The sequence below is a fragment of the Rhododendron vialii genome, chromosome 5a, assembly GCF_030253575.1.
Source record: "Rhododendron vialii isolate Sample 1 chromosome 5a, ASM3025357v1".
In the NCBI taxonomy this organism is placed as follows: domain Eukaryota; kingdom Viridiplantae; phylum Streptophyta; class Magnoliopsida; order Ericales; family Ericaceae; genus Rhododendron; species Rhododendron vialii.
Genome location: NC_080561.1, coordinates 42,919,485 through 42,945,911, shown reverse-complemented (window position 1 = coordinate 42,945,911; position 26,427 = coordinate 42,919,485). Strand labels below are relative to the sequence as shown.

General features: G+C 38.4%; 2 protein-coding genes and 1 long non-coding RNA gene across 3 annotated transcripts; 2 read left to right on the top strand and 1 right to left on the bottom strand.

Moving 5' to 3' along the window:
* Nucleotides 1-309: 309 nt before the first annotated feature.
* LOC131326196 (uncharacterized) lies at nt 310-7,930 on the top strand. The gene is made up of 11 exons (XM_058358856.1): nt 310-765; nt 956-1,118; nt 1,506-1,548; nt 1,653-1,715; nt 1,792-1,870; nt 2,030-2,075; nt 2,167-2,265; nt 3,903-3,971; nt 4,058-4,331; nt 4,836-4,969; nt 5,227-7,930. Exons 1-11 carry the CDS (start codon nt 758-760, stop codon nt 6,394-6,396), a joined length of 2,148 nt encoding a protein of 715 aa, XP_058214839.1. The 5' UTR covers nt 310-757; the 3' UTR covers nt 6,397-7,930.
* A 775-nt stretch (nt 7,931-8,705) lies between these two features.
* LOC131326195 (uncharacterized) lies at nt 8,706-10,622 on the bottom strand. The gene is made up of 3 exons (XR_009199928.1): nt 9,807-10,622; nt 9,265-9,324; nt 8,706-9,168 (listed from the first exon to the last, which is right to left on the bottom strand). It is a non-coding gene; the product is annotated as an uncharacterized LOC131326195 (long non-coding RNA).
* Nucleotides 10,623-11,860: 1,238 nt separating this feature from the next.
* LOC131326194 (uncharacterized) lies at nt 11,861-16,640 on the top strand. The gene is made up of 6 exons (XM_058358854.1): nt 11,861-12,317; nt 13,664-13,834; nt 14,008-14,133; nt 14,959-15,159; nt 15,446-15,610; nt 15,948-16,640. The coding sequence occupies exons 1-6, from the start codon at nt 12,087-12,089 to the stop codon at nt 16,395-16,397; spliced, it is 1,344 nt and encodes a 447-aa protein (XP_058214837.1). The 5' UTR covers nt 11,861-12,086; the 3' UTR covers nt 16,398-16,640.
* The last annotated feature ends 9,787 nt before the right edge of the window (nt 16,641-26,427 follow it).

Genomic DNA, 26,427 nt, shown 5'->3' with positions numbered 1-26,427 from the left:
CATGAGCTGACTGAAATTGCTGTGAGACCTGACTTCCATCTCTCTCCTCAGTTGCATCTTTTCTTAACTAGTACAAGTCAAGTAGTACTCTAGTAGCATGACTTCCCCCTACACAAAATTAAAAGGAAAGAAAATAAAGCCTGATAATGTGGTGCCTTTTATTGTAAAGAGGGAACTTATTACATTTTTTGATTTCCTACCTAAACTACCATACATATTACACAAGGTCAAATGTACTCAAAATCCCCAACAATCCTGTTTCAGTGCATCCACAATGGTTGGATCATATTGCGAGATTTCAGTGTATTGAAATTCTCACTCTCCAACGTATCTTGAGATTTCTGTATATTTAAATCTTGATAGGATCCAACGACCAACACCATGGTATCTTGAGACTTAGGTGAACAGAATAACACTCATCGTCTGTGTATCGCTATTTGCCTAAGAAACATTCAGAAATGAGGGTTATTTATTTCCTCACGAGGAGATTCGGAATCTTCTCAGTTCCACATTCAGAAAACATCTTCTCTCAACTATGCAGCCGTTATCACTTTTGTCTTTCTTACCCCAAATTGCACAAAATACAGCTGTTATTCTCCCCACTGCATGTCTCTCTGTTTTACTTGGCCCGTACAACGTATAAATATGGAGTTCAAAATACAATTTCTTCCTGTCTCCCCAATGTCTTTTGATTTCCTTCTACACCCACCATAGTATTTAACTACATTGAGCTCTTCTTGTACTTGATCCGTAATCCATGTCCAGGTACACCTACGATGTGTGCAATACTATATATTACTATCTCACCATGTTCTTGTTACTTCTATTTCTAGGTGTTAATATTATCTTTATAATTGGTCTGACATAATTTATCCAACACGGCATGGGATGGATTATGTACTGCTTATTCACATAATATGCATTTATGATGTTTAATTGTGTATAATGTGTACAGGAAAATACAAAGGTCAGTTTGGAGAGATGGAGGACACAGATTTAGGAAAAGCCCACGAATCTCAGCCCTGGATGCATGGAAATACTCTGAGGAGGAGGAGGAGGAGGAGGACCACCACCACCAGAGGCCACCCTCTGGGGCCAAGAGAAAACTCCATGAACGTGTATGTACTCGATTCAGTCTTATCCAAAACCCCAAACAGGTGTATAAGACATCGGTTTTTCATATACTATTTGATTCTTTCTTCCTTTATGTCGCCACTAATTTCATTTCGTCACATCAACTTGATTTTTTGCCGAACTTGCTTTGAGTAGCTCTTGTTTTGGTGCTTATTGCTTTTACTGGCTCTACTATATTGTGTTTGTCTTTCAACTTGAGAGAAACAGATATGAGTCATTACTTCTTCAAGATTCTAAATGGCTTCCAATCTGATCTTTATGGCCGCACAATTTTGTTCCCATTTGAACATGAAATGATCTATTGCTTCCAAACCTTCAACCTGTTGTTTGAGTACTGCTAGTTTTAACATTCCAATTTGAATGGTGTGCAGAGTACAGAGCGCCAAAATCACGAAGGTCTTTCAACCAACAGCAGTGAGTCACTCTGCTCTAAAAAAATATCACCGTGGTTTTTAATTACACATATTAAGGTTTCTTTCATGACTCCCCTTAACAAATCAATTTATTTCCTGAATCAGAAGAGCCATTGGTTGCAAAGGGTAAAGAAAGCACAAAATTTGATGATCATGCTACCTCCGCAGGTTGTGCTGCTTTCCTAAATCAAATTTGCCAATTTGCTGTATCAATCATGACGATAACGTTGTATCACTGTGTTAGGTCAATCATCAGCTATATCACCTGTTTCTTTTATGCCAGAAAAACGCATCCTTGAGCTTGTTGTCGACATATTGCAAAGGTGATTATGCATATTCTTTCACACCAAATTTAGGGTGACAAACCATCATGACCTATTTAAAGTTCACAAAAAAGGAGAGAGTGATTAGAAAGAAATATAATAGTGTAAATTTCTTGGACTGAATACTGTGCTTCTTGAACTATGTTATTTTGATATTAGGCGAGACACATATGAAATATTTGGCGAACCAGTTGACCCAAAAGAGGTTTGTTTTTTGGTTCTTTGCCATTTGATTTGTGGATGTTTTGGGCCCTTGTAACACTTATAATTGATGAGAGTTTTTCTGCTTCAACAAGGTCGAGGACTACTACGAAATCATTGAAGAGCCCATGGATTTTGGCACCATGAGGGCTAAACTGCATGAAGGATTGTATAAAACTCTTGAGCAATTTGAGGTTTGTTCATGGAAAGTTAATTATTGTTATACTTTTTTATCAACATTCTATTTGGTTGCATTTATCCAACACCTTGATTGTATTTGTTTTACTTTCTAGTCAACCTTATTGTGTTTCCTTGAATTGGTAGCTAAATAGTATCACTGATTCTCCAGACATAACTCGTATTCTATGTCTGAACAAGGACTCTCGGAAAAAAAAAAAAAAGGGACTCTCTTTCCTTGCTTTCCCTCTTTTCAAAAAACATTTTTTTCCTTGCATGTATCATCTTTTAAGAAGGGACCAGGATAGGGGTAATGCACAAACACTAGATTGGTAGGGTTACCAATCAAAGATTAAACAATATATAAGTAGTTGGGGTCTGTGAGGCTACCTTATTCATAATTAACTGTAGGCATTAGGCCAAATGAGGTCTGAACGGATTCACAATGTAGTATCTAATCACTATTCAACTCTACTGGTCATGTTAGTCAGGTAACAGTTTCAATCAATTCCTATTTCAATTCAAGAAAGGGATTCAAGTTTTGGTTTTGAATTGAAAACTAAGAAAGCAAAAGGAATTGTGGTTTTGAAAAGCAAGTGAGAAAAAGTTATAGGACTTTGAATCCAGTTCCCCTCTCATAACTTGACTTTTGCTAGGTTAAAGACTATCCATCAAAATCATCATTAAATATCATGGATAATCGATTGGCATAGGATATCTTTGCGTAGTACAAGTTGTTATGACCCATATCTAAGTACGACTCGTCTAATAGCACACCTTGTTTTGCCGAGTATAGCCTATCTCAACCAACTCCATGAATCAACACAAACTATGTATGCTATTTGAAGTCTAGAATACAAACACAAGAAATTGATAGAATAGGAAGCATTCAAACCATTCATTCGAAAAATGAAATTATCCTTAAATCATACAACCAATATTAAAGGAATAGTCAAAACTCAAGCTACTTGAAAGCATGTAACCCTAGAAACAAAGTTCAGCCGAAGGAGAAGACTTCATGTTCTTTGGATTAGAACTCATGCTTCCTTGAATCTCCTCCCTTTTCTTCTCTTTCCTCCTCCTTTCTTCTTGCTTCACATTAAAGTAAGTCTAAATGAGTTCCAAGGCAAGAGTTGTCTACCCTAGGATGGCTCCAAGGGCTTATATATTGCTTCAATCCAAAGTTGGCTCTTCAAGGTACCAAAAGGTCAAAGAAAAGGCTGTTGGGGCGGTTTTATCCGGTTGGATAGACTGGACACATGGCTTGAATTAAAATGCTGAGGCTGATTCTTTTGGCTTGTCCAGTTGGATTCAAAGTGCAACCGGTCGGATTGAGTTCTTTTGTGACCGTTTGCCTTCCATCTTGCCTCGCGCCTCACTCCATTGCTCCCGACTTCCATCCATCACTTTCAATTTCTCCGTATTAGCTCTGAATCCGTCATATTCCACCTCCAACACCTGAAACGCAAATGAAGTGCATAAATCTCCAAGTAGCAGGATCATAGACTTATGAAATGTAAATTGGGGAGCCTATCACTAATTTCATGTTTCTGGCCATTGACGGCATAGAAAGCTATCATAGCCATTGTCGTATTCCACATTATGTTTGCATCTTGATCAAAACCTGAATATATACTCTTTGGGTAATATGCAGCACGATGCATTTCTAATACCAAGAAATGCGATGCATTTTAACTCCACGGCTACTATATATTTCAGACAGGTACGTAATCAAATTCCTACCATGGAAGAATTATAGCTATCAAAAAGATTAGATTAATGGAATACCACTATCTGATATTTTCACAGGCTCGTGCCACATATGAGCTAGCTAAGAAGGTTTTTCATGTTTTGAAAACTGCTCCTGAAAAGTTGGAACTGGAGTTCCCAGTGACAAGACGGAGATCATGTAGGAGGCCCAAGGGAGGAGGCAAGAGTTTGAATTTTAACTCATGTCGTAGAGTAACAACAAATTTCCGAACAAAGTCTTCTTCAAGCGGTCCATCAAATCTCGGGAAAAGTATCTGGGGAAACCCTGGGTTCACTTCTACATCCAACAAGAGAGACAATGATTTTTCCCCTGGTAAGATGTAAATTCTGCCCTTGGCTTTTGGTTGAGTAGGAAACATAGCTTTACATTATTCTGATTTGCTTTAACTTCGTGAAAATGCTGATAATGGGAATTTACACAGAGAGATCTCTCCTTCGCACATGTAAGGTCATGACAATTCTATGGAGATCATACACCTTTTTTCCAAAGGCAAATGCTAACTTTTTTGCATGCTTTTATTACTGATTTGCTAATAAGCCATGTCTTTGCTTTTCCTTAAGAGACAGCACAAAATTTCCACTTCACCAATGGCTAATCATCTCGTTAGACACTTTTAGGCAAAGATGTTATTGCTTCTTTTTTAGTGTGTTCCTTGAGCAATAGGCTGCCAATTTTGCAATTCAGAAATAGTAATCAAATTCAAGTTTCTCAGACCGGGTATGACACTTGCAGATATTGTGGTTTTGACTTCATCAAGCTTTCCATAAAGCTTCTCATCTTTTGGTACTTATCATCTTTCTACCTTCCTGTGAACAGGTGTTAGAGATGGTCGAAGATCAAATATTGTTGAAGCGGATCGGCGTTCCATGTATAGACCATTGATGTCGTTCCAAAATGAAAATGATTCTATTGTCTCAACAGTTTGTAGTGAACCAAAGTTACTAGCACAGGTAAGATTCTTTTCCTTCTTTTTATGTGTGCACGGGCAAACTCAGCAGTAGTCTCTAATCTATGGCGTTTTCTTCTTTTTAAAATATTTTATAATTTCTACAATGCAATTGTATGGTAATTTTATTTTGATTGTTAACAATACTTGGTTTGGTCATATCTCATGAACTATTTGAAATTTCGAATACATATGGCATTGTTGCTGCCATAAAGTTTTTGCTTATCGTAATAGAACTCATTATACCTTCTGTTTGTTTAGGCAAATCAAAGGGATATTAGCTACCAGGAAAGCTTGATGTTGTTTGCTAAAGATTTAGGACCAACAGCCCAAATGATTGCCAACCGGAAGTTAAAAGGATGGAGTAAAGATTCTCCCATTTTCCTCGCTCCACCATCAAATAGCAGGGACCAAACTTCGACGTGTCCATTTCCTGCTGCATTTGTTTCTGCCCAAAAGGGTCCTGCTACTCTGGATACGCCAATCACTAATCCATCTCATGAATTCTTTGATTCCCTTCACGAGCGTTGTTCTGAACTTGAAACTACTCCTGACATAATTGATTTGACTAGTGTTGATGATGGAGAAAAGGCTAACACAAACAATGCTATCATGGGACATTGTGCTACCAACAAGAAGAGAGCCAGAATGGGTAATCATAGTGCACTGATGTGCAAAGTTGCTACCAACAATACAGGAGACACGTGTAATCAGAGTTCTTTATTGGGAAAAGTTGGTTTCAACATTGAGGATTCAACTAGACTTAAATGTGATTGGATGAAAAGTTTTAGCATTTCAGACAGCGACAACAAGATTCATGAGAAGGAGATCAATAAGATTCACCAGAGCTTGTTTACTTCCACTTCTGGAGCTGAAGAATTTAGTTCCTCAACTACTGGGATCCATGACGCCAGCAAGAAGTCCATAGCATTAACATTGGACTCTGGAAAAATGGATGACCTAAAGCAGCAAGCGACTTTAGCTTCGTATCATTCACACTCAAGTGAGTCTGAATTCAAGTTGATAAACAGTACCAGTTCCACAACATATTCGTGGCCTTGGCATCGTGGGGGTGATTCAGAGCATGAACCCCTTGCTGCAGTGAAACATAAAGGTGGTACGGATAGCTCTAGCTCCTATCAAGCCAGCTACTCTGTAGAATCAAATCAACTCATGCCATTAGCCTCCCCATTTGCTTTTGATCTGCCATTCTTGAAATCACGACTTAGTCAAATGAACAGCCAGAATGGTTTCTTGCAACCCAAATTCCAACAGGTTACTGATAAAGGGGGACAATCATCTGGCCAAATGAGTAACAAGAACACTTCTGAGTGTACCCGGAAAGCAGTACTGAGCACTCAGCCGTCTCAACTGGCTTCTTATAACCAACATTGTTCTGTGTGGGATACTAATTTGGCTTTGAGGCTGTAAGGAATTTCAGAATAGAACTCAAACTCTAGTCCATGGCCGAAACTGTTGAAAAATCTTCTGTGTGGTTCTCTCATCTCTGTGATCTTGGTCACAGTTTCAAACGTGAACGTGGCTTTCCTCGAGCTGTGAAAGGTTTCATAGAACTTTTTCTGTTTGCGAGATATAATTTCTCTTTCTGCAACCCTGACGAATATTGTTCCAACGCAACTGACATTGATCTGAACTCAATAACAGTGCTTCTAGGACAACCAGAATAAAGCTGAAATTGCCACAATTAAGTCAGATATCTTTCATGACAGAGAATCAGCTTTGCTAGGAAAAAAAATATGCTGCACGTGTCCATGAGAAGAGGTAAAGGTTGACAATTAAAATGAAAGGAAAATAGAATAATGCGAAAGTTGTGCTAGTTTGCAGTTGATGGTTTAATGAGAAGTTGTTGGATAGTTGTAAAGAAGGGGATTAAAGAGGATCCCAAAATCATGCTTTATACTGTATTATCCCGAGTATTGCTAGAATGTAGTTTAATGCCTAAAAGTCATGAAACTAGGACTTCTTAATTGACAAATAAGGTGATCAAAACTTAAAACACCCCCTCTTCTCCCACTAATGCCGTTCTCTCTCTCCACGTTAAAGAAAATAACTCATTCTCTCTCTCAGATGCCTATCCTCTCTCTCTCTCTTGCCTGTTCATCTTCAGACTCCATTAATCTCAGTCTCAACCCTCACCTCGATCTGTTCTCTCCCTCCCTCACGCCTGTCATTGTCGCCTGTTCCCTCACGCCGTCGAGCCTCACCGTCGCCATCTGCCGCCGCCGTCCGACGAGGTATTTGCTTCTCCGACGAGGGCTTCCTTCTTTGTACTCGCCCTCCCATGCCTCGTTCACGTCGCTGCCCCGCCGAACAACTTCTCGGTCTTGCCTTTGTCCGCCGGAGTTAGGGACCTTCTTCTCTGGAAAAAAAAAAAGGGTTCCGATGAGCCTTTCCGGTGGTCATGAAATCAATCTTAGAGAATCAGTCTCGGATTTGTGTAGCAATTTCTTGAAGGAAAAAGAATTACTTTAGTTTTTTTTTCCTGAATTAGAAATGTTTGTTAATCATTTGTGTTTGTATTTAGTTGATATTGATGCATAGTGAATTTTTATAGGGTGTTTTCGGTGAATTTGTTTCTGCTAGCTTTTGGATTCATGAGATGGATGCATATGGACACCAAGTGTTTGATGTAATTCCCCAAAGGTGTTTATGCTGTTAGGGTCTTTGTGGGTTGGATAAATTGGCAACAGAAACAGTGTTAGGGTAGTCGTGGCAGTGGCGCGCGGTGGTTGTGGCGGTGGAGGTTGTTGGTCAGTTGGCTGAGGACTAAGGAGTGGGTGGTCTTGTTAATTATTTCATTTGATACTACGAGAGTGAAACTGTTTGTGGGAGGGAAACAATAGAAAATAATTGGGAGTATGCCGCTATTTGTTGTTGGAATTTGGATGAGTTTGGCGGCTGTTCACATTTCCTACTATGGGTGATAAATGAGCAAGTAATAATTTGTTCGAGCTTGGTTTGAAACTGTAACGAGCTTCAAACAGTTTGCTTTTTTCTTGCTTTTGTATTGAGGCCAATTGCAATTTATTTCGAGCTTCGAACAGGAGCCTCTTTTCTTGGTTTTTTTCCTGATGTAATGCCTCTTTTGATGCTTTATGGGCATATTTGAAAGATTATGGAACGTCTTTGGAGGTTGGTTCAGTTGTAATTTTATGCTTACAATTGCTATCTAATTGCTGCTTCTGACTGATGAGGATGCGGGGGTTACTCTCACTACCATAACATCTCCCCGGGTTGCTATCCTCAAATTTCTTTCAAAACTAGTGTGGGTGTGAACTAAGTTGTGTATTTATGACTTGTGTTTGTATTCTAGTTAAGTACAACAGAACTGGTACACTATAGTGTCCTAGTAGGCTGTTCCTCAAGTTGGAAATTAATCATCTAAGCCCAGGTTTATCTTTGTTGATGGGAAGTTCACAATATCTCATTTTGTATTCATAATAACATGCTGATTTACATTGCTAAATAACAGTCTGCCTCAAGTTCGCCTTGCAATAATCCAGTATTTGAATTTATTTATTTTTGTGACGAACGGCTGTTTACCCCTTATTCTGGTGTTAGCTCCGACATTTAGATTCCGATATGGTTGTGTTGACCTTTTTTACATGTATTTCCATTGCTTTCCTATCAGTCCAAACTGAGTTTTCATTTTCCAGAGAGGGCGTGGTCAAAAAGTTGTGTCATGGAAGTTCTGATATGAATACTGGTCTATCCCACTATGTCAGCCAAATTCGTAATGGCTGTTGTTCTTACAATTTTGTGAGTAATATAAACACGTTGCAAAGACATGCATGAAAGCTTGTTTACTGGTACATAATTGTGCTTTCTGTTTTATCTATTCCTTGCACATAAAGACCAAGCTGCTGGCAAGGTTGCGGTGATGACAGTTATTACATGCAGGGGCCAAATGGGTAGTGATGCAAGTAAGAAACTGGTAGAACCAAACCATTCTCTAAAGGTAACCTCCAATTCAAATATGCCCGAAAAAAACTCATGATTCAACAACATAGTACATAATTCCATGACTTGAAAAGAACTACTCACAAAAATAACATCCAAAAGTTCCCAAAAATCGAGTTTTCCATCATTAAATTAAAAAAAGTTACATAAACTCGATGAGCAAACATCCAAAAAGACTCTGTGATCATTCAAAGCAATCTTTTGGCATCAAGATGTTTTGCCCTGTACAAAACACAAAGTTACTTTTAATTAAGTAAAGATTGTGCATGGAACATAATTAGCGAAAACATCAAGAAGGTTAAGCAAGTTTTCAATTACCATATTCTCATTACGTCATCTCTTGGTCAGTATCAGACGATTGTGCTTCCGCGTCTAAGGCTGTGGAAGAAAATTGCGAATAAGGACAAGTAAATAAGAACATTTTACACATTTTCACTTCATTAATTGGTTTGGGCATGTATCGATCTCATTTTCATCCTTTTAGATGGAGTCACTAACCGGTGATTGTGAGTATCATTGAAAACTGTTACTTTCCACTTGTTACTCCATTTGTCATATCTAATCCGCAAATGAGCCTTGCAATCACATCTAACAGTTGAACAATTTCTAAATATTTTCTTCGTTTTCACTTCATCATCTTCCTCTCTCCTCTCTCTTATCATCCCCCTCCATGACATCATCGTTCTTAGGCCTGGCAAAATATTTTCCTTCTTTTGCGCAAACAAATAGTATACTAGTCACTTCATTTGACCGGTTTTGTCCTTTGGATGAAGTTCAAGTACGAATCCAAAAACAATTTTGTCTACCATAATCTTCATAATACTTTCGTACTTCATCAATTGTCGCAAAAGACATCTCACTTGACGGCGATTCTAACACTTCCACATCGTTATTTGGAGTCTGAAAATCTTCTACTTCAAAATAATCTAAATCAAAATGTTCTTCCATTGCTCACCCTTGACAAGGGACAAACACTTATAAATTATTATAGTGAAATTTCAGCCCAAATCAACTTTCAATATATACAACCATGGCCCCGACAAGCATAGAGGGTAAAAACTTCAAAAACATAATTCAAACTAAACGTTTTGAATGCACTAGAATCACACCGAATCGAACCAATTCTTTTTATAATGCTAACTAAACCAAAGCCCTCGTCTTCAACATGCATCTCATCGTAAAGTACTATCTTAAAGTAAAGTACCATTTTTAATTAATTAAGATTATCTAAATCCACATTTTTAAGTAATAAACCACAAGGTTCTGCAAACTCTTTGCTTAGCTTGCTCTGGATGTTGTGTGGAACCTGTTGGTTAAACTTTGTTGTACTCTTTTGCCGTAATTAGCATGATGTTGTCTTTATATCAGAAAAAGGGAGAGAATTATATTATCTTTGCGAATTAATCAGAACAACTATTGTTGTATTTTTTAGGGGTTTAGGATAAATAAGAGTTGGAAACAGGGGAGCTACGTTAGGTACTTATGTTCGACAAAATCGACGTGAACAAAGATCGGTATGACAATGTGTTTAATTCAAGACCCAAAATTGTTTAAACCCTCAACAAAAATCCAAGACCTAATCGTTTAAACCCTACACATATATCAAAGACCCAAACATTGAGAGATAGAAGAGAGATACAAAATATTACCTCAATATATTAACGACCAATTAAGGAACAGGCTGGAACGATTAGGTGGACTCTGAGTTGCTTAATATATTAACCTTTCAGTGGCTGACCGTTGCTTGATGAAGATTAGGTGAGGGAGTCGCCGGACTGGCTTGATGAAGATGAACAGAGGAGCGAGAGACAGAGAGAAAGAGAGAGAGAGAAGACGTTATTTTCTTTAACGTGGAGAGAGAGAACGGCGTTAGTGGGAGAAGAGAGGGGGTGTTTTAAGTTTTGATCTCAGCCCTTGGTATGGCTGAGATGAAGTGTCAACTTTTGTGTTAACTTTTGTGGGGGAGGATCCGGCCCCGTATTTATATATATATATGTATGTGTGTTTCATTTTTATCTTCTGTCTCTCACTCTTTCCACCTTTACAACTAGAACCTTCTACTTGTACGTTTCTCCACTTTGAAAACGTTGTTTTCTTTTCATGAATTGTTCCGCTTCTCTTTCATTTTTTTTTTTAACGAACCGTCCTTTCTTTTTTTCCTTCAAGCAATTGAAGGAATAGGTATTCGCAATTTGTGAAAGGATAGAATCGGTGTTCAGCCTAAACATTAGCATGAGGATTATCTATAGACCCGACTTCTTGACAGTCCTCCTTTAGACGGAGGAGTAGTCGCATCAATCAATATCTAAGTTTGTTTAAAATTCTTACCGGAAGAGAAACAGTTAATTGGATCGAGACTCTAACCAAACCAAACAGAGTCTTATATCTCAATCACTTGGAGTCGGCTACATAAATCATTTTTCTTCATTAAGCTCTGTCAATGGCCACTTATTCACAAAAACTCATTATACTAATATATTTGCGCACAACAACATCTAATGTCAATTGGATAGAAGCTTTAATCCGTAAAAATCTTTTCAACAAATCTGAAGCATTACCAATATTTTGCTGATCAAGATGGGCACTGAGACTCTCAGGTTGGAAATTTGGAATCCAGAGGAGCCAAATTCTATTGTTAGTATTATTTTTGGTTTTTCCAAGGTTGATGTTGGGTATGAATGGGGCCCGCCCAGGGGGGAGCTCGTGTTTTAAACCATACAGGTAACTGAATTACAGTATATAGTTTGGGATCTCTGTCTTGGATATTTGTGTACAAACTTCCGAGCCGTTGGATTGCAACTCCCCATTACCATCTGACGGTTCAGATTGGGGGGAATTTCAGACTTCGAATCATCGTACTTTGTCGCTTTCATCCGTCACCCTTTTATTAGTAACTCAAAAAATACAGTACATTCAATTGGTTGATCATCTCTCTCTCTCTCTCTCTCTCTCTCTCTCTCTCTCTCTGGAAAATAGGAAAAGGAGGAGAGTTCGTTACATCGACGTGATTCAGATGTCCACGCGTATATCTCTCACTCCCCTCTCTCTCTTCTTCGCTCGAAATTAATCACCGTTGGCGGTGGCGGTGGCGTTGCGGTGGTTGGTTGACTCTTACGCCTCTGTTTTTGCTGTGGTGGATAATGGCGTATAGAAGAAGGCATGGAATAACGAGGGCGTCAACTTTCAAAGAGGAGATTCATCACCAACCAGATCATGACAACAACAACAACGACTCATCTTCGAATCCATCATCTTCATCATCTCTGGCCGCTCAGGCCATCAGAGCCTCCGCCGCCCATCGTGATTCCTCCTCTCTCTCCTCCGCTTACGCCCACTCTTCTTTCCACTCCTCTTTCCACCATAGATCCAAGGTCTTTTCTCTTTTTCCATTTCTTTCTCTCTACCCCCTCCAATTCATTAGTAGAATGTTTATTATTGTTACGTTTTCTCATCTAATAGATCTGTTCCTGAAATGTACCCTTCACTATCGGATATATTCATTTCTATACATGCTCTTTGCCATTTTATGCCATGTTAATCGTGTTTTCAATTATCTCTCTGTGTGTGTATGCTCTGCCTAGATGCTCTTGTGTGAATCGGCCACTCGAATTCGGGAACAAAGATACCTTCCTGTTAGTTTATTTGAAAAGGGATTTTAAGATGCATAATTGTGACTATGGAATTCCTATGCGTCAGTAATCCATTTTTAATTGTAGTGGACACAGAATCCTTCTTTGCCTTGTTTCGAGATGGCTGTTCGATGTATTAATTTCTATGTTGATCAAAAAGAAAGTGAATTTCTCTCCCCTCCATTTGTTGTTATTGGACATAGAAATTAGATCAAATATCCAACTATATGGAGCAGATACCACGTTCATAACCTATTCTCGTTCTATATATATATATATATATATATATATATATATATGAGGAATTTTCAAGTGAGGGATCCCTCATTTTGTTAAAATGAGGGACTTTCATTTCCCGATCAAATTTTGAAAATCCGAACCGTTCAATGTGTGCAGAACGTAATTTTAAGGGTCCCTGCGAGAAATCAGCAAAAAAAAAGACCGGGAAGGGCGTCACCCGAGCAGTTTTTTTTGAACCGTTCAATGAAAACTGCTCGGATGAAGCCCTTCCCGGTCATTTTTTTTGCTGATTTCTCACGGGGACCCTTAAAATCACGTTCTGATCACTTTGAGCGGCTCGGATCATCGAAATTCAATCGGAAAGGAGAGTCCCTCATTTTAATGGATCCCTCACCGGAACCTAACTCATATATATATATATATATATATATATATATATATATAGAGAGAGAGAGAGAGAGAGAGAGAGAGGCAGGCATTGTTGACCTTGGTAGTATTCCCTTTGTAGTATGCTAGTATTAGATCTTTGAACCCTTTTCTTTTAGTTTCTGGTTTATTTGTAATTAGATCAAATACCGTATCGTTTGGTTCACCATCTTATATGCTTATTTTTGTGTAATTAGAAAATGAGATGGCTTTGCCCAAGTTTTCTTCTCTTATTTTCTTATTCAATGCCACCACCCACAAGAATACTTTCTCTTCGTAGAAACAAAAGCAAATGAGCAAATACGCTAATGATTTGTTTTTGCTACTAATTTTAGGAAAAAAGTTTGGTTTTTTCAGCTAGTATTATGAAGTTGCTGCAATGTTCTCTTTCCAGTTGATGTGATGTAATGCGTGAAATGTAGGACGTTTCTACAAATGAGTACACATCGCTGCAAAGTTTACATGAAACTAAAGGATTTTGGGGTGTTCTAGCTCAGAAAGCTAAAGCAATCCTCGAGGAGGATAATATCTCCCAACAATTCGAAGAACCTACTGGAGTGAGGACACAGATGCCTGATGCTGCAGGTGGCCAGGTGAACATCGTTAACCATACTTCTGTCATTATGCGGGAAACCTTCAAACTGGAAATCCAAGCAAATTTTGTAATGCTTTTGTGTTTGTGTTTGAAATTGAATCCATTTCTTACTCTCTGTTGCTTTAGGGTGACTCATTTCTATCGTGGTGTTGTTGATTTCCTTGTTACCAGTTCTATGAGCCATATCAGTCACTTGAGAGCTCAAGGAAAGTGGACAATCCTAGATTGAGGAAGGGATTGGATGCACTCACATCTTCCCTAAATCACATTGGTGACACCATTGGAAATGCATTGGAGGTAAAGGTTTTTAAACGTGTTTCTTCCCGGAAATTAATTGAACAGATCCATATCAAGTCTTCTTGCGTTGCCAATCTTGTGTGACGAACTGATTATACTTGGTCAAAACCAAGTATAGTAGCTTAGCCATTCTGGAATTACTTGTATTCAAAGAGTGTTGTATCAAGTACTAATATTTATGTTTCTTTCTAAACGTTTCCCTACTGCAAATACCACGGGTAATACAGGCTTCTCACTTTTTGTTTGAGGTGATTCATGACAAGCTACTTCTTTTAGGAATTAGCTTTAGCTCCTACCCTGCTGAATTTATCTTTTTGATTTTCTTTTTACCCACCCTTTAAACTTACAGTGATCTTATCTGCGTGGGCCATCATGTAATATCATCTTCAATCTTGGCATTTCAGTAGGTGCAAACACTTTTAAAAAAAGAAAGGTCTGGGGGGAAGATGCAATGGATAATTAGATGAGTTGAATTAACAAAGAGAGAGGAAAAATTAGATTACAGCTGTTGAGTTATACGTTGCTGTAGTGTCCAATCTTTTGCCACAAGATAACTGTCTAGAAACAAAGTCTTCCTAGAGATTCAAAAGTTCACTGAATTATGTGCAGTTTTGCGGTATTTCACATGCACAGGCACTAATCTGGTATTAATGTAATAGGCCTCCTCCTCCATTCCACTAGCTGTTTTGCTAGGTGTTACTCCCTTCTTCAATCAAGTGTCTCCTGATTTATAGCTGATTCAATTTATTTTAGTTGATTGTGGCATTGTGGAATGTCGTAGTATAGGGAGTTCTGACTTGTCTCATATCATTCTTTTCTTCTCAGGAAGGACGATCAATAGTGGAGCATAAAACTGCAGACATCATCCAAGAAACCCGGAAACTGCAAAATAGGAGAAAAGGAAGCAGTTCAGAGGAGCAGAATCAAATCCATGGAGCATATAATCCATGGAACCAACCTTCAGTGCAATCTTCTGAACCACAGATGCAAACCAACCAAGAGACTCAGCTCAAGGCATCTCGCGATGTAAGGTGGCAGGGTGGAGTTTGTTCTTGGTTCATATGTAGTAGTATGCTAGATTTTCAACCCAAACTTGAATTATTATCTGCTTGAAGTTATCAAACAAATCCAGTTAATCACAGTGATTGGTATTTGTTGATATTTGCGTAATTCTACTTCATCAAAGTACCGAATGTTACCAAACATTAGAGATACTTAACACTCGAGTCATGAATTTTTAATCACAGTGAACCGCTTTGTTATAGCTCCTTTATGGTGAAATGTGGTGTTGGCCTTTGTTTTTGGTTCATAGGTGGCAATGGCAACAGCTGCCAAAGCAAAACTCCTTCTGCGTGAGCTAAAAACTGTTAAAGCCGATCTGGCATTTGCTAAGGAGCGATGTTCTCAGCTGGAAGAAGAAAATAGAATCCTTAGAGAGGCTCGTGACAAGGGAGACTATCCAGCAGATGACGATATGGTATTCATACCTTCTTCTTTTTTTGCAGATTAAACATCACTGATACTTTTATTTTTCAGCATCTATCCATAAAGGGATTCACATAACGATGAGAATTAGTCGAGTTGGGTGCATACAAGCATCAAGTTATTGTGTGTGTCCATGTATGTTCACACACAAGAAAATTGTGTTCCGTGTAACTTAGGTGGTAATATAAAATTCAGTGCAACAAGTTAGTCAACTGGTGAAGTGGATACTTCTGTTGCAGTCTGCATTAAGATGGTGTATTTATGACGAGTGCATTCCTGTCGCAAACTTATATTGACACCATGTCTTCTTGATTCATTTGCAATCTCAGATACGCCTTCAACTTGAGACCCTTTTGGCTGAGAAGGCTCGTTTGGCACATGAGAACTCTGTATACGCTCGTGAGAACCGCTTCTTGAGGGAAATTGTGGAATACCACCAACTTACCATGCAGGACGTTGTGTATTTAGACGAGGGAATTGAGGAGGTTACAGAAGTTTATCCCATCCCTGCAGTCTCCAGGATGCTTTCTGTTTCCCCACCCTCGCCTGCGTCCCCTCGCTCACCTGCTGAGATTCCCCAAATTATTACCCCTTCATTGAAGAAGCAAACAAGTTCTGCACCCAACCAACCACATGCGACCACAGATGTCCATCAGATTGAGGCACCACCGAGTCCTGATAGTCTAATGGATGGTCCTCGGACTGAGGCACAACCGATTTCCAGCAGTCTAATTTCCACTGCACATGATTCAACAAGGCATGCAGATGCTTCCTCCTAGAAAATTTATTCGAAATTACTTTTTGTCCAAGGTTTGTGTAAAATTCGTGCATTTTTTTTTATTAAATTGCTTTCTTTCCTGTATTGGGGAGAAGTTGGAGAGAAGGGGAGAGGAAGAGATTTTTTTTTTATTAAATTTATTCTTTCTTTTATTCTTTATGTAACTGTGTATCTTAGAATCTTGGTTTTGTTATTACACAAAAACATGAAGCCCATTTCCTTAATGATAATCGCAGTTGTCCTAGCTCCTAGATATTCTTGTTATATGCAAATTGTACACCGACTTCTGGAGTAATTTCAATACCACTCATCACAGTATGACAGTAAGTTATGTAACGAGTTTCAAAACTGCAAAAACATCCTGCAAACCCGAGGGATATACCTGGTTTAGTAATGCAGTTTATCTATGCATTTATATTCATACACGCACAAGAGACTTCCACAGTGGGCAGATGAACGACTATAATCCATGTACCACAGATTTGTGCTTTCAGACTTGCAGTCCTAGAAATCTCATATGAAAACAAGAATTGCCTGCCCTTTGTATCTATAGCAGGTGAACCATTGGACTTTTTATTCCATTCCTGGGCACGGGAAGTGGTTTAAACAGTCTTTTACCTCCATGATCACCGATGCAGCGATCCCACATGATAAGCATTTCGTGAAACTGTTATTTTAGAAATGGAGAACATTGATATTCTTTTTTGGCGTGAATCGGATGATAAAAACTGTTTTACAGCTCATTTTTTTAGTTGCAGCCAAATCTATTGATTCTAAAGAAAACATTTTCTGACAAAAGAAACAGAATGTTAAGAATAAAGCCTTCGGTGCATTGGTTGGCTATCATTATGTTACTATATCAAGACCTTTCATTTATGGAAAAAATGGACAGTGAATTTTACATTAGACCTCGAAGTTTGTTTCTATAGCTCAAAGGACACATTACATGCACACAATGATTTCAATACACCATATGAACATATAGCCAGCGCAGTTTTCTCCAGCCACTGCTCTATAATTTCCCGCAGGCAACTCAAGAACAAATCTGGGCGAGCTTCTGTCAAATTTACCATAAGGATGATATGATAAGGAGGCTGCTGTTTTTTAAGCTCCAAAGAAGAGAAACTCCCTGGGCATCGAAACCACTTTGATTTTAGAACAACTGGAAAAACAGACTAGTTGATCCATCGCCAAATGATCTATGATCAGCAGGTTTCACCAAAGTCAGCCCCTGCATAGCGGGCCAGTTCTTTCCCTCTCGAACGTGGAAACGCAGGACTCAATGGCATCAAAATAAAGAAAACCAACAACCAACAACCAACAGTGAACATTGTGCCATATTGATGCAAGTTGTGCCTGTTGCTTACTGCCACAACCTCGCCCTCAAATATAAGGTTGGAACATCCCAAGCGTAGGGCTAGGTTGTCGATAGCATAATAACCGGAAAGTCCGGGATCGTACCCACAGAGAATCGAAAACAGCTTATTCGGAATGTAGGTTTTATATGGTGGATTGCGGCGTTTAAGACGGCCAACTTGGTTTTACTTTAAACGGTGGAAAACTAAGGCAAAAGACTAGAAAAGAGCTTTATGAACTAAAAGAGGCAAGTCTAGGGATCGTCCATCCCTTGACAAAGGCCGTTACCGGTTCTCGAATATAACTCAAACGAGAGACACGACCGCGCGCTCTCGCTCGGAGGATTTAGCTTTAACGACTATGTTTATAGAAAGATGTGATTAAACGGAATTAAATCAACCTATTTTCGCTAATGTATCTGGCACGAGGCCACGAGCCCTCAATATGTCGCTTGCCAAGACCGCTTGACTAAACGACATATCAAGGAGTTAACACCTCTCGCTTAGACCAAAATGGCTAGGTTAGTTCCATTCCGAAAACCATGATTTTAAGCTCGAGGGTTCGAGAACCAAATAACAACCTAAGTCATTGGGAAAGAGTAGCCCAAGACTTAGCCAAGAAACTACTCACACATATTGAAAAGACTAGAAATCATGCTAAATATTGAAAACATGTTTAACCCATAGAAACGGAAATAAACTTGATTTATATGAAGATCCAACTAGTAGCTACAACATTAATAAACGAGAAATTAACATAAGACAAATACTTACTTGAGTTCTTAAGGAAATAACTTGGAAAACTTGAAAGACTAACAATGAAAAAACCTAGAGAGAAAACTAGAAACTTAAACCTAAAATTACATATGTGAGAGAGAAAGACTTCCAACCTATTTATACAAACAAATCCTTCTCTACAAAATATCCTAAAAACATACCAAAAGTAGCAACTATTCCATAAATGGAAGGTTGAAAAAGCAACAAATATCTGGCCGAAAGCTCGTGGTATCGATACGGATTAACCAAAGTATCGATACCACGCTGCTAAGTTGAAATGGCAATTTTCCCCGTAGTGCTCCCGTATCAATACGGATTAAGGCCGTATCGATACAACATTCACTGCCTTCCCACTAAGCAAACGAGTATCGATACAGCTTAAGGCTATATCGATACGAGGAGCTTATCTCCAACCTTCAAGCCAGCCTCCAAAACTTGGCACCCGACGGCTCAACGGCTTGCCCAACGCCTCACGCCTTTGCTCTTGGGCCATCCTGGCAGAAGTACCACCGGGCGCGGATGCTTGAACTTTCTTGGGAATTAGGCTCGTGATCAAAATACGCCTTTTGAGGGCGTTTTACCTGAAACACTTAACAAACTACCTTACGAGTTAAATCACATAAAAACGATGATAATAAATAAAAACGCCACAAGCTAGGGAACTTTTAGCACCACGATCTTACAATCTAAGGTGCTACTCACTTGTGCTCTAGAACTGTTCTCATGGTGTCCAAAACCAAAAACAAAAAATCTGCCAGATATAGCATCCAAGCATGACAAAAGACAACTCTTCATATGTACATTTAGCAGCATCACAAGGCACTTCAACACATACAAAAGAGCCAGAAAGAATTCCAATCACCACACATTTTCTACAAATGGAACTTGGACATGGCTTCCCCATAGAGAATACCATTGTTAGTTTTCCAGTTTCAAGTTCAAGAGGCTTCGGGTGATTGATTTGGCTATATACAACGAACAGGTTCTCCATCTACTCACTTCTTGTTTGGAGAGGTGGATATTTTCTGAAAAAAGATATAACCAGCGAGTACCAACACAAAAATAGAAAATTCAAGATATAATTGAACTTTAAAAAAAGTATGGGGCATGCATTTTTTCCGGGCAAATAGCCAGATCACCTGTAGCACTGACCTGCAATTGACCAAATCAACTAGAATGCTTTAATGACTTTTCCATAGAAATAGATAGTACGCATACGTCAAAGTGATAACAAGCATACTAGAAAATCTATCATCCGAATATGGTTTTTCTTTTTTTTTTGAAACATCAAAAATATTATTAAAAAAACTCGATAATGGGTAGGTACATCGAGGGAGGAAGAGGGGGGAGAAATTAAGAGAAAGGGGAGAGAGGGGGGAAAACTTCCAACAAGAAGTTGAGAAGAAAAAAAAACACGATACAATAGGAACATCAGATGTCCCGAATCCTATCAGTACCAAAACACTACCAAAATGTATGGAAAGCTTCCAATCACAGTCTATCTATCTCCAGCTAGCCTTCCAATCCTCACTGCCTCATCATCATGAATAACATCCCATTGTGAGTGACACGGCATCAGAAGCTCCAACAAGAACAGCAAGCCTAACTTAGAGTAGGCTCAACATACATAAGCCTTCAATACACAACAAATTGCCAGCTTCAGCAGGCAAAAACATAGGTGGAAAACAACCTCAAACCCATTGCTAATTTATCAGCTCTTAGCCCTCTAATGCAGAAATCTCAGTCAAATAGGAGCTCAACCATAAGATCTCTTAGCCCTCCCTAAAGTTAGGAGATGAAGTTAGGAGTTGATAAGAGAAAACTGGGAATGTGCAGATCCAGGCCCCAATAGGTAGAATTCCAGCAAATGCACTTGCATGAATATAAAATACGTCGTTTATGAGTGAGTGAGAGAGAGAGAGAGAGAGAGAGAGAGAGAGAGAGAGAGAGAGAGAGAGAGAACAAACCTAGTGGAGATTTCACCTGCCATGGAAGATGATTTCTAGTATTTACAAGAAAAGACAATCACCAGAAAATCAACAAACACAATAGCTACACTAAATAATACAACTAAAAATCCAAATAATATAAGATCCCATCCAAATAACATGAAAGACAATGCAAAGAACAAATATTAAAGTCCTACAAACTCAGTGCAGACATAGTACCGGGATGAATTAATGCAGCAGAACAATTGCAAAAATAAAAATGAGAGTACTTAGTTTAAAAGTTAATGCGGGAACAACCACACAATTGTCGTAGTACTTGAAATTTGGATTACTCTTGAAATCTTGCTCCTGTGACAGCATAGAACTTGACAAAATTACTTCTTGCAATTTTGGCATTACTTCTTGCAATTTTGGCATATCCTCCGTTTCGACCCCAGTCAGGCCCGAAAGTGTTTTGGCACCAGAAGAATTCCTGCTCATCCGGATGAGATACTCTATCATTATCCCGAAAGTGTTTTGGTGCCATCACTGTTTATGGGACTATATGGGACAATGATAGAGTATCTCATCTGGATGAGCAGGAATTCTTCTGGTGCCAAAACACTTTCGGGCCTGACTGGGATCGAAATGGATGATATACCAAAATTGCAAGAAGTAATTTTGTCAAGTTATATGCTGTCACAGGAGCAAGATTTCAAGAGTAATCCAAATTTCAAGTACTACGACAATTGTGTGATTGTTCCCGCATTAACTTTCAAACTAAGTACTCTCATTTTTATTTTTGCAGCTGTTCTGTTGCATTAATTCGTCCTCGTACTATGCCTGCACTGAGTTTGTAGGATTTTAATATCTGTTCTTTGCATTGTCTTTCATGTTATTTGAATGGGATCTTATATTATTTGGATTTTTAGTTGTATTATTTAGTGTAGTTATTATGTTTGTTGATTTTCTGGTGATTGTCTTTTCTTGTAAATACTAGAACTCATCTTCCATGGCAGGTGAAATCTCCACCAGGTACGCTCTCTCTCTCTCTCTCTCTCTCTCTCTCTCTCACACACATTTTTTATCATTTTTAATCATGATCGATCAGTAGATTTCGATTTTTTTTTTATGGATTAATGAATTAACAGTCATTTTTTCCTTCCTTCACTCTTTTGGGATTCGGTAACATGATGAACTACCAAACCAACAGGATTCAACAGTGGTCTTGGCATGAAAACACCCGCAATTTTGTGACAAATTCCTGTCTTTAATACAATGACAACAGTTTGGTTCATGTGGTTGTTGTTCCATGGTGGCGTCCTTAAATTGTTGTGCTGCCTCTTATGCTGCGAGGACTGGAAATCCCGCTTGCTCCAAACTTATCTATTCAAGAACTAATAAATGGCGTACCGAGTATGTTCCCTGAAGCCATTCAAGCCACTGACCTTAATAGTTGTTTATCTGCCCCTTGCAGTGTATCATTGTCATACATACAACAATGCGGTGTTGGATTAGTAATCGAAAACCCTTATCAAAGATGAAGAACTAGTACTGAAAGAGATCTCGTTGTAGGAATTAATTAATACTTCTACCTACATTTTTGAGATATGTGTATGGTTTCTCCTTTATAAATTTTAATTTTTTTTAGGACGGGCGTAGGTTCACCATTGACAAGTACACAACTTTCAATCACTATGGACCAGAAGTGGAAGACAACAAGTGGCACCAGCCTCCAAACACATTCCGCCAAGTGCCACATGGGGGAGGTTTAGTAATACTAGATTTGATTCGCGAGAGCCCCATGATTGGGGGAATTTTGCATGTACCCCTCATTTGTGGACTATCAGGATGTAAGTAAGAAATACTAACATGTAGCACATCGGACGCGGGGGCTCTGCTGCCCAGGGGTGGGCAGCAGAGCGGACGCGGGGGCTCTGCTGCCCAGGGGTGGGCAGCAGCCCCTGCCCACACTCACACACACTCACACACGGCACCGTTTTGTTAAAGAAAAACAAAAAATTCTTCCGCTTGCAATCCTAAGGAGCAGAAACGTGATTATGAGAGCTTTAGAGTTAAAATTTAATTATGTCTCTTTAGAATAATATGATCAGAATAATAAGATCTTCACGTCAATTCAAACGGATTGAAAATTAGAGCACTTAATTTTTTAATCATATTTTTTAATATATAAACGGTCTAAAAAATTAAATTAAGTGTGTCACTTTTTAATTCGTTTGAACAAGTACGAATATCTTATTATTCTAATCATATTATTTTAAAGAGATGTAATTAACTTTTGTCTATAGGACTCTCATAATCACGTTTCTGATCTACAGGATCCTAAATAAAGAGCAGATACTTAATTATGAGAGTCCTAGAGACAAAAATTAATTATATCTCTTTAAAATAATATGATTAGAATAATAAGATATTCGTACTTGTTCAAACGAATTGAACAAATTAAAAAGTGGCACATTTTTTAGACTGTTTATATATTAAAAAATATGATTAAAAAATTAAGTGCTCCAATTTTCAATCCGTTTGAATTGACGTGAAGATCTTATTATTCTGATCATATTATTCTAAAGAGACATAATTAAATTTTAACTCTAAAGCTCTCATAATCACGTTCTTGCTCCTTAGGATTGCAAGCGGAAGAGTTTTTTTTTTTCTTTTAACGAAACGAAACGGTGCCGTGTGTGAGTGTGTGTGAGTGTGTGTGAGTGTGGGCAGGGGCTGCTGCCCACCCCTGGGCAGCAGAGCCCCCGCGTCCGTAGCACATCCTATTTTTTCTGGGTTGTGGTATTATCTTTTTGCAATATATTCGATGGGGGCTACTTCTAGTTATTAATTACTAGTACTTCATTTTGCACACACACAGAGACACGTACATGCACCAATTAACCTCCTAAATTAACAACGTGTTTTCAACTCTTTCTTTTTCCTAGTCTACTACCAGAAAATTATCGAAATGGGTTTAGGATGGCGTTTTGTAAATATGTTTCTTTTTTTGTTGTAGAAATGTAAAATAGGATGCGCTATATGTTATTTCATACTTACATCTTGACCGAGCTCAAATGAGGGGTACATAAGAAATTCTCCGATGATGGGGCTCTCACGAATCAAATTTTGTATCACTGAACCTCCCCCATTGTACTTGGCAGAATGTATTTGGAGGCTAGTGCCACCTGTTGTCTTCCACTTTTCTGGTCGTAGTGATTCAAAGCCGTGTACTTGTCAATGGTGAACCTACGCCCGTCCTGAAAAAAAATTAAAATTTATAAAGGAGAAACTAGATACATATTGCAAAAATGTAGGTAGAAGTATTAATTAATTCCTACAATGGGATCTCTTTCAATACTGGTTTTTGGTCCTTGATAAGGGTTTCAATTGCTAATCCAATACCGCATTGTTGTATGTATGACAATGATACACTGCAAGGGACAGATGAACAACCATTTAGGTCAGTGGCTCGAATGGCTTCAGGGAACACCCTCGGCACACCATTTATGAGTTCTTGAATGGATAAGTTTGGAGTGGGATTTCCAGTCCTCGTAGCATAAGAGGCAGCACAGCAATTTAAGGACGCCATCATGGAACAACAACCACACGAACCAACTGTTGTCATTGTATTAAAGATAGGAATTTGTCACAAAATTACGGGCGTTTTCATGCCAAGACAGAGAGAGAGAGAGAGAGAGAGAGAGAGAGAGAGAGAGAGAGAGAGAAGAGAAGAGAAGAGTTGAAACTGTGTGTTTTTGGTATTTTTGAGTTGTTGCTCTGTGAGGTTTTTGAGTTGTTGCTGGGTACACAGTCTATTTATACACCAACGGAATCCTTGATTGTCCTTCACCACTCACTCTTTGCACTTTGGTTACTCCACATAGACTAACAGAACCAACTTTGATCAGTTACAAAACTAATTACGTAATTAACTTCCTTTTCCAGTGTACAAAACAAAAACAAAAAACCTAATTAACTTGTTCGTTAACAAGGTACAGCCACACCCTTCACAAGTACTATAGACAACGATGTGGTTATTTTTTGATCTCTTCTTCCTAACTAATCCCCATCAACATACAATTCCCTCTTTTGAAAATTTGTTTTTCTCTATGTACGTTTCTTAATAAAAAAAATTTATTTATCTCTCTTTACTTATTACTATTCATTATATAAAAAAAAACTCAAAACTCATAACTAAACAAAGTGATTTTTTTCTAACTCAAGTTCAAATTTGTACCGGTCTGGTTCTATTAACTTGTTACCGGGGGTATTTCCGATAGTAAAAAATTTGTAAATTTTTATTTGTGGTCGAAAAGTTAGGTGTTTTCTAATAAGTTGTTAAGAAATGTTAAGCTATTTCCGGTAGTGAATAAATTGTTGATGGGTATGTGAGTTAAAAAGTTGTAAAAAATTATTGTTAAATTTTTTTTTTATTAGTGGAAACGAGATGGTAAAATGCTGAAACTTCTTTATTAGTAGAAACGAGATGGTCAAATGCGTTAAGTTTCTAATATTTTTTGTTTGTGGAAACGAGGACTAGGTTTACCGGTTCAGTAGTATAACCATTTATTTCAAGCTATTTTTGTTAAGGTGGCCGGTTTTCGAATCAAAGCAATTTGAACCAGCTGGTCCGGTCCGGTCCAGTTTTTAAAACATGGCTTCTAATCCAGGTAGAGAACCTCATCATCCCCTTGCTATGCCCCATCCAATCAGGCCAGTTGAAATTTTATGAAAATAGAAAACTGATAGTAGCATTTCTGAGTTGAAATTTCATCAAAATAGAAACCTGAACCATCGTGTTTTTTGAAAATGTTACCACCATGTTTAAAGTTGAGTGCTTCACGAGAAATTTTTGGGACCCAGTAGCCAATCACCACCAGAACTTGCAATTGCAGATTGAGGCAGGCTAGGTTTGGCTTGAAAGAGTAATGTGGTACTCAATTCACGGGCTAATGTGGTCTATTACCAAGGATGATGTGTTCTGTTGGGAAGCCAGAAGAAGACAAATAGGCAGGGCATTTTGGTAATTTCACTTGGCTTTTTTAGGTGCCCTTTTCAGACGAACCACTGTAGCTTCACGTCATTCATTTTTTGGCGGGACAGCCTGGCTTTCTTTTTTGTCCGAACAGCCCCTTACACACTGGATTCCACTCCTCCTCTGCACAATGAAGACTGCATTATGGAGTTCAGGCACAGTACTCTCTCGGGTAATTATTCAATAATCTGGGAGTACTGTTACGTGGTACTCCAGATCATTTTATAACTACATATTTTTGTGAAGTTTATATACTTAGTGGTAGATACTACAAAAATATGTGTTTGGAAAGTAGTTTGGAGTACCGTGTGGCGACACTCTCAGACTACAACGAATTGAATCTAAAGTACAACAACAATGCGCACAACAAGGAACATAACAATTAACATGGTACACTCAAATTCACGGGCTTCAGAAGTACAATGAATCTGGGAGTACTGTTACGTGGTACTCCAGATCATTTTATAACTACATATTTTTGTGAAGTTTATACACTTAGTGGTAGATACTACAAAAATATGTGTTTGGAAAGTAGTTTGGAGTACCGTGTGGCGACACTCTCAGACTACAACGAATTGAATCTAAAGTACAACAACAATGCGCACAACAAGGAACATAACAATTAACATGGTACACTCAAATTCACGGGCTTCAGAAGTACAATGAATCGAATCTAAAGTACAACGAGGTTGGAAAAATAACGCTACTGTGCGCAGAGGTTGGCTAACTTTTCTCCTCTTTGTTTTTGGTCTGTTCCTCAAGAAAAACTCGCGTGCAGTCCGTGGGGGGTGGTTGTAAAGTCGCGCCAAAACTGAGGTTGGAAAAAGGTGAGCAAAATTACAAGATTAATGCTATGTTTGGATTGAGATTTGAAATTTTTTTTTAAAAATAATAGGGGTAATAAATGAAAAAAGATAGAAAGAGAAATAT

Bases quoted from the DNA above. Each gene is read 5' to 3' on its own strand.
- LOC131326196 (XM_058358856.1), top strand. The intron at 1,119-1,505 runs GTATGTACTCGA...AATGGTGTGCAG, and splicing joins AGAGAAAACTCCATGAACGT to AGTACAGAGCGCCAAAATCA. The intron at 1,871-2,029 runs GTGATTATGCAT...TTTTGATATTAG, and splicing joins GTTGTCGACATATTGCAAAG to GCGAGACACATATGAAATAT.
- LOC131326194 (XM_058358854.1), top strand. From the start codon at position 12,087: ATGGCGTATAGAAGAAGGCATGGAATAACGAGGGCGTCAACTTTCAAA. The intron at 12,318-13,663 runs GTCTTTTCTCTT...CGTGAAATGTAG, and splicing joins CTTTCCACCATAGATCCAAG to GACGTTTCTACAAATGAGTA. The intron at 13,835-14,007 runs GTGAACATCGTT...CCTTGTTACCAG, and splicing joins CTGATGCTGCAGGTGGCCAG to TTCTATGAGCCATATCAGTC.